Source organism: Lasioglossum baleicum, chromosome 8 (genome assembly GCF_051020765.1).
Source record: "Lasioglossum baleicum chromosome 8, iyLasBale1, whole genome shotgun sequence".
Lineage (NCBI taxonomy): Eukaryota > Metazoa > Arthropoda > Insecta > Hymenoptera > Halictidae > Lasioglossum > Lasioglossum baleicum.
In genome coordinates this window covers 2,941,173-2,954,839 of record NC_134936.1, presented here as the reverse complement: position 1 = coordinate 2,954,839, position 13,667 = coordinate 2,941,173, and the positions used below count along the sequence as shown (strand labels likewise).

Sequence of the window (13,667 nt, the reverse complement as noted above, 5' to 3'; positions counted from 1 at the left end):
ATTCAACATAAAATAAGACCAAAAATGGCGACACGTGACTGACGCCTCGAATGTTCATAAACGACTGCGTCTTCTTCCGTTGATCGGCGCTTGTCGCCGTGTGTTTGTTTCGAACTGTAAACAACGCTTCGGCACGCTCGTCGGTCGAACGCATCGAATCTCCAATACAGCGTACGACTCTCTCATAGTGATGGGCATTATCGACTAAATTCAACTATCGACTAATTACTATTTAGTTACTACATACTATCGAATATTTAGTCGATAGTTTTTAGTCGACTGAAATTTCGTTTTAGTGGTTATACGTCTAGATTGCGGGCTATAGTAAATCTTATAAAATTTATTCAAAACATCCGCCGTTAAAATTCAACCAATAGCTCGATAGTTTAAGCGACTGATTCAGTAACTGAATTTAGTCGATAGTTTTCAGTCGTTTACAGGTTATTCTCGTATTTACTCTTATTCTCGATGTTCGCTAGTTAAATGAATAGTAGGACAGTATGGGACAGTACAGAGATATTAAATTTCGTGATTGAATGATTTTGTCTTTATTTAATAATAAATTCATACACTACGTTATAAATATAAATGTACACAATTTATTTATATCACATATATAGTTTATATTGCATAAATAGCAATAAGATTTTAACATCCAATATGAATTAAAGTATTGAAATATCTATTACATATTTCATTACTTGCATATTTGCACGTCCTGTCATAATTATGTATTTCTAACCTTTTCGTTTCATCGTCTGACACTGACATTTGAAATTTCAAGATGGCGACGTGTAAACAGTCGACTGAAAATAGTAACCCCACGACTACTACATTCAGTCGATAGTTTAAAAAATCAGTCGACTGAAAATAGTAGTTAAATACTATCGATTTAGTCGATAGTTTTTAGTCGATGGTGCCCATCACTACTCTCTCAAATATCGACTATACATGAAAACCCGGTGCGTCAAAACGATAAGACATGGTGAAGAAGAAATGTGATTTAATTACACTGTCCAACACCAAATTTGTTCCACAATTACTATTTGGTGGTTATTATAGAGTTTTTTGCGCTGATTCCAAATCTGCACTTACCTTTTCTCCTAGACGCACAGTTTTTGAGAAACATGACTTTGAAAAAAAACGTATTTTTCAACTTTAAACAAATATTGTGATGTTATTATAAAAGATATTGAATTGTTCTTTACAGCAAAAGTTTAAACACGTTTAAACAATCATTAAAGACGGAGAGACACCACTTTGGACCAATTTTTTAGGATATTTTTGAATTTATCTCAAAAATAAGACTTTTATCTTGATCAAACACCCTTTTGAAGTCTGCAACCATGACGTTTTTTTCGAACCATAAAAGCAAAATATCTTCGCCCGGGATGAGTTGGCCAATTTATGTTGAGACCGCGCTCGTGGTGAGCGCCACTGTCGGCTCGGGCGAAGATATTTTGCAATAAATAATTGATGCATTCACCTAAATCAACAATTTTATTGCACTGCAAATTATATGAACTGTTGTGCGAGTTTTCTCAACGGCAGCTACTCTCTACACTCCTCACTATGTATTATCTTGCGTCCCACATGTTTCGTTTTAAATCTTGCAAGTATTTTCATAGCTATTACAAATTCACAATCGCAATTTTTCAGGACTATCTGTACGGGGCTAGGAAAAATTATTTTATACTTTTTAGTCCGTTTTAAAAACGTGGTATTTTAAAAAAATTTATTTTTATTTAAATAATTATCTTTTGCATTTTAACACGCGACGACAACCAATAGTCGCAATTGTCTACACACGTGAACTTATCATTTAAATCTCGCTTAAGGGTGCCGATCGGATTTCGAGCGAGAGTGTGGTGGCACACTCACACACCGCTAGACACATATACGTATTATAGAATTGTAAGGGTCCGGCATTTAACAAACCACGTCTCGCTAATGCACATTTGGGGCCCCTACGTAGTCACAATCGCTAGATAAAAGATCAATATAGCGGGTACGTATCCCCATTTGGCTTACTATTGCGTTTTCGAGGCGTAATTTGCATTATCCGGCAGAATGTAGCGGAGCCGCGAGAAGCATTGGGCGGCGCGACAGTGCTGCTACTGTCAGAAGAGACATACATTTTCTTAAATATCGAGAGATATAGGGTTCTTATAGAAAAAGTTGGAGGCCAATCCGCTGGCAGGGACACATACAATGTCAATGTATCGTTTATTATGTTAAACCATACGTTTTTAAACACACAGTTTATTATATACAGAAATACAAAAGCGAGGGTTCTGTGACGATGCACTTCCGGTTCGAGCGCTGATGTCTGTTTCTTGCATTGAATCACCGCGAGACGTCGGTCACTGTAATCGGTAAAACAGAGGACGAGAAAAAATATATAAAACAATAAAGCCGGTAAGTCAGGCTTCATCAGCAAGCGTCACGTCACTAGACAGCTGACGATGTGCTGCGTTGGTGAGCTCGAGTGAGAGTGTGTGGCACAGCTCACGGCTCGGGCAGCGTGTACGTGTGCCTAGACGGATTGTGCAAGGGTTCGGTATCTGCGTAACCATTTCTGTATAATTTGGCTTACTTTTGCGTTTTCGATGCGTTATTTGTATTCTTCGTCAGCACGTTGTCTCGCCAAAAAGCTCTGTAAGCAGGCTTGACTGTAACCATACAGCGCGGCGCGCTCACGCACTCACCGCACCGTGTACCTGTGCCTTCGCAGTGGCGGATCGCAAGGGTTCGGGATGCTTCAAACCATTTTTCTTCCTCCGCTGTATCTCTTTCGCCGCATTATAAATTATTATTATTATTCTTTGTAGTATAAAAATTTGAAACGGTTATCATGAAACGATAGATTGTAGCATTGAATCATGCGTTTATTGAATAACATGTACACACGTGCAGGCGAATAGCAGGCGAACGCAAGGGAAGGTGTGGGTGAATTTTGATTTAAAAACGCTACAATCTTTTTTTATTTTTATTTTTATTTATTTTTAAATAATTACTATTTTACAGATGCGTATATATTTTGCATATATTTTGCATTTTTCAACATATTAGAGTATACATATAGTCGTACCAATGGATTGGAAATTATCAGGAAGATATAAATCGCAAATGTAAGCCAAATTATAGAGAAATGATTCTGCAGATACCGAACCCTTGCACAATCCGTCTAGGCACACGTACACGCTGCCCGAGCCGGGAGCTGTGCCACACACTCTCACTCGAGCTCACCAACGCAGCAAATCGTCAGCTGTCTAGAGACGTGACGCTTGCTGATGAAGCCTGACTTACCGGCTTTATTGTTTTATATATTTTTTCTCGTCCTCTGTTTTACCGATTACAGTGACCGACGTCTCGCGGTGATTCAATGCAAGAAACAGACATCAGCGCTCGAACCGGAAGTGCATCGTCACAGAACCCTCCCTTTTGTATTTCTGTATATAATAAACTGTGTGTTTAAAAACGTATGGTTTAACATAATAAACGTTACATTGACATTGTATGTGTCCCTGCCAGCGGATTGGCCTCCAACTTTTTCTATAAGAACCCTACATCTCTCGATATTTAAGAAAATGTATGTCTCTTCTGACAGTATCAGCACTGTCGCGCCGCCCAATGCTTCTCGCGGCTCCGCTACATTCTGCCGGATAATGCAAATTACGCCTCGAAAACGCAATAGTAAGCCAAATGGGGATACGTACCCGCTATATTGATCTTTTATCTAGCGATTGTGACTACGTAGGGGCCCCAAATGTGCATTAGCGAGACGTGGTTTGTTAAATGCCGAACCCTTGCAATTCTGTGTACGTATATGTGTCTAGCGGTGTGTGAGTGTGCCACCACACTCTCGCTCGAAAACCGATCGGCACCCTTAGGGATTGTGTCCGGCATAAACTGCTTTTGTTATACACACGGCAGTTTGCAGTGACAGCTCTTTAGCAACAATTACCGCAAGTATACATTCTGTCAAAAAAGTACCGGGAATTGGTCAATGAAACACAAAATATGTATTATTCATCAAAATTTATTGTATCGCCTTCAAAGTAGGCCCCTTTCGAAATAATACACTTATGCCAACGAATAACCCAATCATCAAAACATTTTTTTAACACATTTTTTGGAATCAACTTCAATACTCGCCGCGAATTCTCTTTTATGTCATCTATCGACTGAAAACAGGTGCCTCGAAGTGGTAATTTGAGTTTTGGAAAAAGTATAAAGTCGGCCGGAGCCATATCAGGGGAATACGGTGGTTGCTCGATGAGATTTGTTGAGTTTTTGACCAGAAATTCGTTCACAATGATAGCCTTGTGAGATGGTGCGTTATCGTGGTGCAAAATCCATGAATTTTCTTTCCACAAATCTGGTCTTTTTCGACGAATTTGCTCTCTCAAACGCCTCAGATAATATCTTTTATTTACTGTCTCACCTTGTGGCAAGAATTCCGAGTGCACTACATACTAATCGAAAAAAACTGTTAACATCACCTTCACTTTTGATCAACTTTGACGTGCTTTTTTCGGTTTCGGCTCAATTGGAAGGCGCCATTCCGAAGCTTGTTGGCTGGTTTGCATGTCAAACTCGTAAACCCATGTCTCATCACCTGTTACAATGCATTTTATGAATGTGGGGTCGGAATTGACTCGTTCTAATATGTGTCCAGCGACCTTAACGCGATTGAGTTTTTGCAAAAAATTCGCAAAAATCGCAAAACACACTTGAAATGAACTTACAAAATAGCGCACTGTAAACAAACTAAATTAGAAGTGACGCTCAAGTATAGAGGACAGTTGTGCCAACTTAGCGACAAAACGATTTCAACAATCTCTTTAAGCGGGATTTTTAAATGATCGATTCCCGGTACTTTCTTGACAGAATGTGTATAGAGAAAAAGTTGCTTCCTTTGCAAAGTTCACTGTCTTTGGTTCAAGCTATTCGCATTAACACAAAGTGTACACGATCGATCATGTTATGTGTGCAAATAAGTCGCAAATTTTACGTACATAAAATGTAATAAAATCTTGCCTGGTGTGTGTGCGACTCCCAGTCTTTCTGACAATTCTTCTTGCGTCTAGGTCGGATTGTCGTTGAGCAATTCCTCTAACTCACCGTCATCAAGTTTTCTCGGTGCGCCTGAACGATTGTCGTCTTCCAAATTAAAATTTCCGGCTTTAAATCTTTGATACCACATTGTGCATGTTCTGTAAGTGGTGTGGACGGTGCTGTACGGAGTTGGCACGCATATCAGCATCATATCTCTTTAGTCACCCATAGGTGACTTTTGTCCCATAATGGTATTGTTCTCATAAATCATTCTGTGTTGAATGTGAATATACCTTAATACTCAACAAAAATGTTCAGGAGTCCTATTGAACTAAACTTAGGAACAATAACTCATGATTTATTTCGTGATTTTAACCATTATTTTTAAAATTATCTATATTAATAAGAATTTGTCATGCTTGTTAAAAACAGTTAATCCACGATGTTGGACTACTTCCAAATATTATGCGTCGCGGCGGTGGTGCTGCTAGCGGTTTACTATTACCTTTCTTCGATGAACAACTATTGGAAAAAGCTTGGAATAGCCGGACCCCCACCTTCGCTGTTCTTGGGAAATCTTAAATCATCTACTCTCGGACAGTTATCCATGAGCGACTCTACAAGGAAAATGTACAATGAATACAAACAGGAGCCAGTATTCGGAATCTTCGCAGGCACTACGCCAGTTTTAATGGTCAATGATCTTGATCTGGTCAAAGATGTCCTCATCGGAGACTTCTCTTTATTTGCATCGCGAGGAGTGCCCATCTTCCGTAAGGTATTCAACACTAAATAATACTCACCAGGTCTTGAAATTTCTGCTGGAAAAGTAACAAATAATTTTAAGCTCCAAATTTGTCAAATTCTTTTCTTTGTGGGACCAACAATTTTGCACTTTGATTAAACTTTTCCTTGCGTAAACAGAAATTTTTGCCGTTTCCCTATGCAATCCGGTAGATTTGGACAGGAAGATGCGAGAAATCCAAGTATCGATCCAGAATGGTTCGAATGTTATAAGTAGATAGCGAATCTTTATGCAAAATAGAAATTTTCTGTCTGTCTAACAGTATTTTTATATTCTCCTAATGTTTCTACTATTTTAAATTACACCTACCGCTTTTGTTATAAATGGAAAAAATCCGCTATCTAGTTATAAGTGTTTAAAGGTGTAGATCTGGCTCGAGCGAGAGTGTAGTGGCACGCTCACACACCGCTAGACACTGTATACGTACACGAGGTTGCAAGGGTCAGGCACGTACGGTTTGTCCTCTCGCTAATGCACATTTGGGGCCTCTACGTAGTCAGAATCGCTAAATGAAAGATCAATCTAACGCTGTTGTAACCAAAAATGGGATAATTTGCATTATTCGGCAGCATGTGGGCTGTCGTGGCATATCATTTGACAGCCACGATAGGCGACAGCACTGTCGCACAGCCACGACTCCGCTACATGCAGCCGAATATTGCAAATTACGCCTCGAAAACGCAAAAACAGGCCATTTTGGGATACAACAGCGCTAGATTGATCTTTTATCTAGCCATTCTGACTACGTAGAGGCCCCAAATGTGCATTAGCGAGAGGATAAACCGTGCGTGACGGACCTTTGCAACCTTGTGTAGAAAGGGAGTTTTCTGTGACATTGCAGTTTCAGCGCTACGGGGCGCTGATGTCTGTTTCCGATCATTGAGTCACTGTATCGGTAAAACAGAGGACGGAAAAAAAGATATTGCCGGTAAATTGAGCTTCATGCGCAAACGTCAGGTCATTATACAGAGCCTCTCGGACAGACACCATGCTACCGAATATTGCAAAGTAAGCCTCGAAAACGCAAAAATAGGCCACCTTAAGGTACTTCCGCGCTAGATTCATCTTTTATCTAGCGATTGTGATACGTACGGGCCCAGAATGTGCATTAGAGAGATGACATTCGTCGAGAGCCGGACCCTTGCAATCCTCGTGTAGATATACAATATACATACATATGTGTCTACAGGCAACATTTACTGATGCAGTGACTGTAGAAAATGTACCCAGCGGAGCCGCCAGGTGGCTCCCAGGTCACTCCCCCACCCCCTGGCGGTTCGGAGTGAGGATCGGTGGATGCGCGTCGGCGCGGTTGACCGCCGAGCCTCTTCCTCGTAAAACGTAGTACAGTAGAAGCTTCTTCGTTGTCCAAAGGCCGGGGGTTTGAGAGAACAACGACCGTGCCCGGACACTATTTTTGATTTATGACTGCGTCTAGATATCGCGCCGACCGCGCCGAGCGAGAGTTCAATAGAGAGCCGAACATAGAGAAGGACAGAATGAAATACGGATCGCGTGACCGAAGCGTGTTGCCGTCGCCGGCACAGTTCAAAGAATGTCCCATACCCTGTTCTTCGTTGCGTTCGAAACTTTCATCGTCGATTAAACCACTAAATAATGTTGAAATTATATCGTATTTGGTGTCATTTTGATAAGAAAAATGCCAGAAATAAGTTAGTGAAAGTCCCATAAAAGCCTAATGGAAATTAAGAAATTTGAGTATTCGATTCACTCGAGTCAATGTTGTGGTGTTCACACCGATATATCCGAGCCGACATCAATCGTTGCCGCCGTGCGGAGCGACTCGGCGTTGACAGGCAGTGGAGTGGGTAGGCACTGGGCAACGATCGTGCCCACGATTTTGGACAACGAAGGAGCTTTTACTGTATTCAGTCTTGCTTACTATTGAACCTTCCTCATGTGGAACACTTTCCCACACGCTGACGTTGATCACGTGGATTCCCAAACGGGCCTTCTCCGCCCCACCCCACCCGACCTAACTACAAACTGTAAGAGGTTGCCGCTGGTGGTATGTGTGAGGTGTGTATGAGTGGTTGTTGATCGGTGCACGTTACCGCGACGACTGCTCGAGCCGTTTCGATGTTTGAGAAATAAAAGCGGGTCTTGAATTTCAGTTGTCAATCGACGACGATAAAATAAACATCATTTGATTTCCGTATATTTTCGCTTACAAAACCAACTAATTAATTATCGGTATTACCGATAAATTATGAAATACCATAAATTAATTAATTCCACGAATACATCTTTACAGATAGAATCATTGACACAACATCTCTTCCTTTTGGAACCTGAAATATGGCGTCCACTGAGAGCAAGACTCTCGCCGGTGTTTACGTCTGGGAAACTCAAAGAAATGTTTCCGCTCGTGATAGAATGTGGAGAACACTTGGAGAAATACTTGGATAGCGTGACAAAGAAGGGAGAGCTTGTGGATTGCCGTGAAATAGCAGCAAAATTTACAACTGACGTGATTGGCACCTGTGCTTTTGGAATTGACATGAACGCCCTCGCAGACGAGGACAGCGAATTCCGCCGTATGGGTAGAGAGATGTTCACTCCGTCCTGGCAACAAGTTGTAAGAGATCTTATGAGGCAATTTTTACCGAACGTATACCAGCGAGTGGGTCATTTAGTGCAGCCTAAGAAGGTTACGGAATTCTTTACAAATGTGGTGACGGACACAATGAAGTACAGAGAAAAACACAACGTGGTTAGGTCCGATTTCATCAATATGCTTTTGGAACTTAAAAGAAATCCAAGTCAATTGGAAAATATTGGTAAGTTATGTACAGTATTGGTCACACTATTAATCAATTTCTGCGGCATAATTCGATAAAGATCAAATGTGAGAAAAGTAATTTGAAGTACAAATAATGACTGCTCTTCTCCTTGTGCAATCAGAAGTTTTTGCCCTTATGCTGTTTCATCCAGTAGATTTGGACGAGAATATGTGAGAAATCCAAGTTTCGATCCTGGAGGATCAATGGTTCAAAAGTTATAAGTGTTTAAAGTTGAGCAACTTCCAGTGTTTTTGACAGGTTAGCACCGCTATGTTGTGTGTAGTGACGGTCGCGCGCCGTTTACCGAGCGGAGCCGCTAGGTGGTAGCACAAGCATGCGGTATGCGGGAATTCCGATTCAACCTTAGTCGGGGCACCGACGAGGTACTATTAGAGACTGCCAGCCCCTGTGTTATTCAGCGGGACAGTAAACATAAGTCCCGCTCCCATAAGTCTGGCAGTCTTTAATAGTATCTCGTCGGTGGTCGGGGTCAGTGTTTCGATATCGTCGAGCATTTTTAGTACGATGGATGGCCGCTAGAGGCGCTGCGCGGAAAGAACAGTAACGTATCTATGATGACGAGGTAGTGGAGCCCTGCGCCCTGCGACAGTTACATTGGCGCGGAAGTACCGAAACAATCTGTTCCGGACAAAAAAACTTCAGGACGTGTCCTACAAGTTACAAAATATACACAAATGTACATGTTATACCTTCATTTTTCAGAATCAAATCACACAAATCTTTTCAAATTCTGCGGAGTGCTCAAGGTACCCCATTTTATCGAGAAGCTTACGTTACTGAGGCTGCAAGCGCCTCTAGCGGCCATTCATCGTACAAAAAATGCTCGACGACAACGGAACACTGGTCGGGGTCACCACTGTGGGAATTCAAACCTCAGTCAGTGTTCCGATATGGTGCATCTTTTCTCGCGCATGCGCGGAAAGAACAGTAACGTATCTATGATGATGAGGTAGCAGAGCCCTGAGGCAGTTATATTGGCGGGAATGTACCGAAACAATCTTACCGACCAAAATGACTCCAGGACGTGTCCTACAAGCTATAAAATATACAGAAATACACTTATTATACATTAATTTTTCAGAATCAAATCATATACATTTTTTTAAATTCTACGGGGTGTTCAAGGTACCCCATTTCATCAAGAATGTTACTATACTGAGGCTGATCGCTGCGCATGCGCGTAATATGTTGCCCATTTCTGGCATCACTGTGTGGGAATTCCGATTCAACCTTAGTCGGGGTCGCCACTGTGGGAATTCAAACCCCAGTTGGGATTACCACTGTTGGGATCATTGCCACTCTAGGGTTTATCGGTATGGCAATTATTCCTCTGCCTGACAACGTCGGGTTACCAAGATGAAAATTCCGGGTCACCAGTGTAGTGTTACGTCCTAAGGTGTACGTATTATAGATTTGATAGTTTAAAATAGATTTTAATTTGAAGTTAATTTTGAAAGATTAGAATTGTAGATAAAACGCGGTTTTGAACCTACCTGCATTCACCGGCTTCGGTTCGGGTAATTGAGGATTTTTCTTATATTCTATGTGGCTTTGATTGCGGAATTGGTACGAAGAAATCGAAGATAGGTAAACTCTTTAAAAATGATTTAAAGTTTTGATTTGATTATAGTATATTGTAAACATAAAATTCTGGATACATGGATTTATTGAGTTCTTATTGTAATTGTTAGTAATTAGCGTGAAGTAGATTTCGCTCGATGTTCGCTTCATTGATCGCTTATGTGGTCGCTTGGATGTGGTCGCTTGGATGTGGTCGCTTAGGTGTGATCGCTTAGATCAGGCATGCACAGCTCTTTGCTTTCAGAGCAGCTCCCGTGCTCCCAAGTTGCTCCCCGTATACTCTCAGAGCAGATCGGACGTATGGAAGAGGAACCCACTAAGCGTGACTTGTAAACAGAGCACGAGAGAAGACGAGTGGGAGGGGCGTGGAGAAGTGGAGAGCGCGCCGGAGTGGTCAGACTACAACAACGTAGACGCCGCTCCCACTCGCATACGCTCTTCTTCTCGTCTTCTCTCGTGCTCCGTTTACAATTGGTGGGTTCCCCTTCCATACGTCCGAGCAAGGTCACTGCTCCGACCCTGCTCAGGAGCAGGGTCGATTGCTCCTGCTCCCAAATCGTCCACCTGTACATGCCTGGTGTAGATAATGAGCATCCAGCGGGTGTACACGCTTTTAATACACACATGCGCACACACACACACACACATGCACACACACATCCACACAATATGAATATAAAAATATTTAACTCTAATAAACGATGACTATAATGACTGAATGAACTTGAACAACGACTCGAGCAAATTTGAACATAGACTGGACTCTTGAAGAGCCATCCCTTTTATAGATTAATCAATCCATTGTTCTGTACCTAATATCCATCTCCAACAATTCCATATATTCAACTGCGAAATATATCTTATAGATTTTCATTAATTCTATTGATTCTGCCGCTCGCAATACAGGGTGTTTAGCTACAGGTGGGAGAAAATTTAAGGGGTGGTTCTCGACGATAATATAAGACGAAAATGAAGAATAAAAAAAATTCGATTTAGGCTTCGTTATTTAGTTATTAACAATTAAAAATCCGCCTAAAATGCTGCAACACTTGTAACAAAAGTGTACGTTGCGTACGTCACACAGGCGCGCGACAGTCTCGTATCAAGTGACAAACGCATGTATACCTTGGTTCTCATTCGGGGGCCCCAGCGAGGTGGAAATGTTTAAAAAATCGTTGGAAGACATTGAACCTACCTACTCGTTAAATTCCACAAGGGCATTTCTAATATCCGCCCTATGGAATTGGGCGATTGATTATCGATGGCTAAACCACCGGACGTGACAGTAGGAAGAAACGTGAGTCTACACCCTCACAACTCCGAAAGTATACAGGGTGTCCCAAGACCCCTTCGACTCCGGGAAATGGGAGGTTCCTTAGGTCATTTGAAGCAACATTTTCCTTTGCACCAATGTCAGCCGGGGCTTTGTTTAGGAGTTATTAACGAAAAACACGGACCAATCAAAGCGCGACCTAGACGCGCGATGGCACGTTCAGCCCGGCGCGCCGGGAGACGAGCGTGGTGTAACGCCGCGATGCCGTAACGAACAAGAGTTTCTCGAGATTATGTGAATCCTCCCCGATTTGGATGAGCTTTGGATATGTTGTCAAGACCATCATTCTGAACAACATTTCCCTTTACAGTTTTTGTCGGCCGGCTTTAGTTTACGAGATACATAATTGTAAAAACTTGTAATTGTAAATCGATCGATAGTACTATCTTCTACCCGATTTGGTAGGCTGGGTCACTCGGTGACGAACTGTACAGATGTCTTCAGGTATACGACAGTACCGAAAGCTAAGGGACGTACGGCCAGGTCGACGAACTGCACAGCCGGTGGTAGAAGGCCTAAGGGATGCGTGGTCAAGTCGACGATCCAGAATTTCAGTTTCACTTTCGAATCGATAAATAATTCGTATGTTTATTTCACACAGATACCTTGAAATTTTTCCACACTCACAATCACTGTTCACATTTGTCAACACATAGTTATGCACTAATAATAATTGCTTAAACTAATTAAACGATTATTTAATCTAATCACTAGATTGCGGATCTTTATGTAAAATGAAAGTTGGCTGCCGCTATTACAAGGGACAGGAGCCAGCCAGATATTTGATTCTTACTGTGATTATTTTAAGAAGTTGAAAATAATACATTGGTGTTCTGAAATTACTTTAATCTCTCTAGTGTCTTAAAATGCACCTACTCATGTTTGCTACAAATGCATGAAATCCGCAGTCTAGTGATTGCATTACCTGATTGTTGTGATTTGTGCAGCAGGACAAGGGATATGGCAATTATTATTAGTGCATAACTATGTGTTGACAAATGTGAACAGTGATTGTGAGTGTGGAAAAATTTCAAGGCATCTGTGTGAAATAAACATACGAATTATTTAGCGATTCGAAAGTGAAAGTGAAATTCTGGATCGTCGACTTGACCGCGCATCCCTTAGGCCTTTTACCACCGGCTGTGCAGTTCGTCGACCTGGCCGTACGTCCCTTAGATTTCGGTACTGTCGTATACCTGAAGACATCTGTGCAGTTCGTCACCGAGTGACCCAGTGACACACATTTCGAAGCAGCAAATGGATTTACGGCTGAATAAGTGAGGTTTTAATACAATCAGTTTCTGCTTTTTCCCTCGTTCGGGTAAAGTTGCCGTAAGTCGGGTAAAGAGATCCACCCATATGAATTGACAAGTAAAGTTCTTCCGACCGACAAAAACTGTAAAGGGTAATGTTGTTCAGAATCATGGTCTTGACAACATATCCAAAGCTCATCGAAATCGGAGAGGAGATAGTTCAGATAGTACATCGATCGATTTACAATTACAAGTTACTTATCGCGTAAACTAAAGCCGGCCGACAAAAACTGTAAAGGGAAATGTTGTTCAGAATCATGGTCTTGACAACATATCCAAAGCTCATCCAAATCGGGGAAGATTCACATAATCTCGAGAAACTCTTGTTCGTTGCGGCATCGCGGCGTTACACCGCGCTCGTCTCCCGGCGCGCCGCACAGTGGTCTAAAACGCGAAATTTAGTGACATTTTGGTATAACTTCTAAGCTATTAAAGATATCGACGTGAAATTTGGGGTGTAGGATATTAACGTGTAATCTTTTTTAATAATGTATAATGTGGTATACTTTTCGTTTATGTAATAGTTTTTTTTACTATTTTTTAAACATATTTACAAATTTAACAACTTTTAGCAAATTTTTTTGAAACGGAATACATTCAGCTTAGTCAATATATTATTTTTCTAAATTTTTGAGAAATCGCTATTTGAATAAAATTTGTTTCTTGATTTTCCAAAGCCTCCGGAGAAAATTTATCTGATCCTTAAAAATTCACAATCTATAGTACCTGTATAATGCACAAAGTGAAAT

General features: G+C 41.3%; 1 protein-coding gene across 2 annotated transcripts in view; it reads left to right on the top strand.

Moving 5' to 3' along the window:
- The window catches only part of LOC143211677 (putative cytochrome P450 6a14), a 63,350-nt gene that overhangs the window by 37,045 nt on the left and 12,638 nt on the right, over positions 1-13,667 (top strand). For both annotated transcript variants that reach the window (XM_076429540.1, XM_076429542.1), the window contains exons 2-3: positions 5,494-5,839; positions 8,142-8,667. In XM_076429540.1, the coding sequence (XP_076285655.1) occupies positions 5,504-5,839; positions 8,142-8,667 (862 nt within the window). In that variant the 5' untranslated portion in view covers positions 5,494-5,503. The remainder of the gene's footprint in view (positions 1-5,493; positions 5,840-8,141; positions 8,668-13,667) is intronic.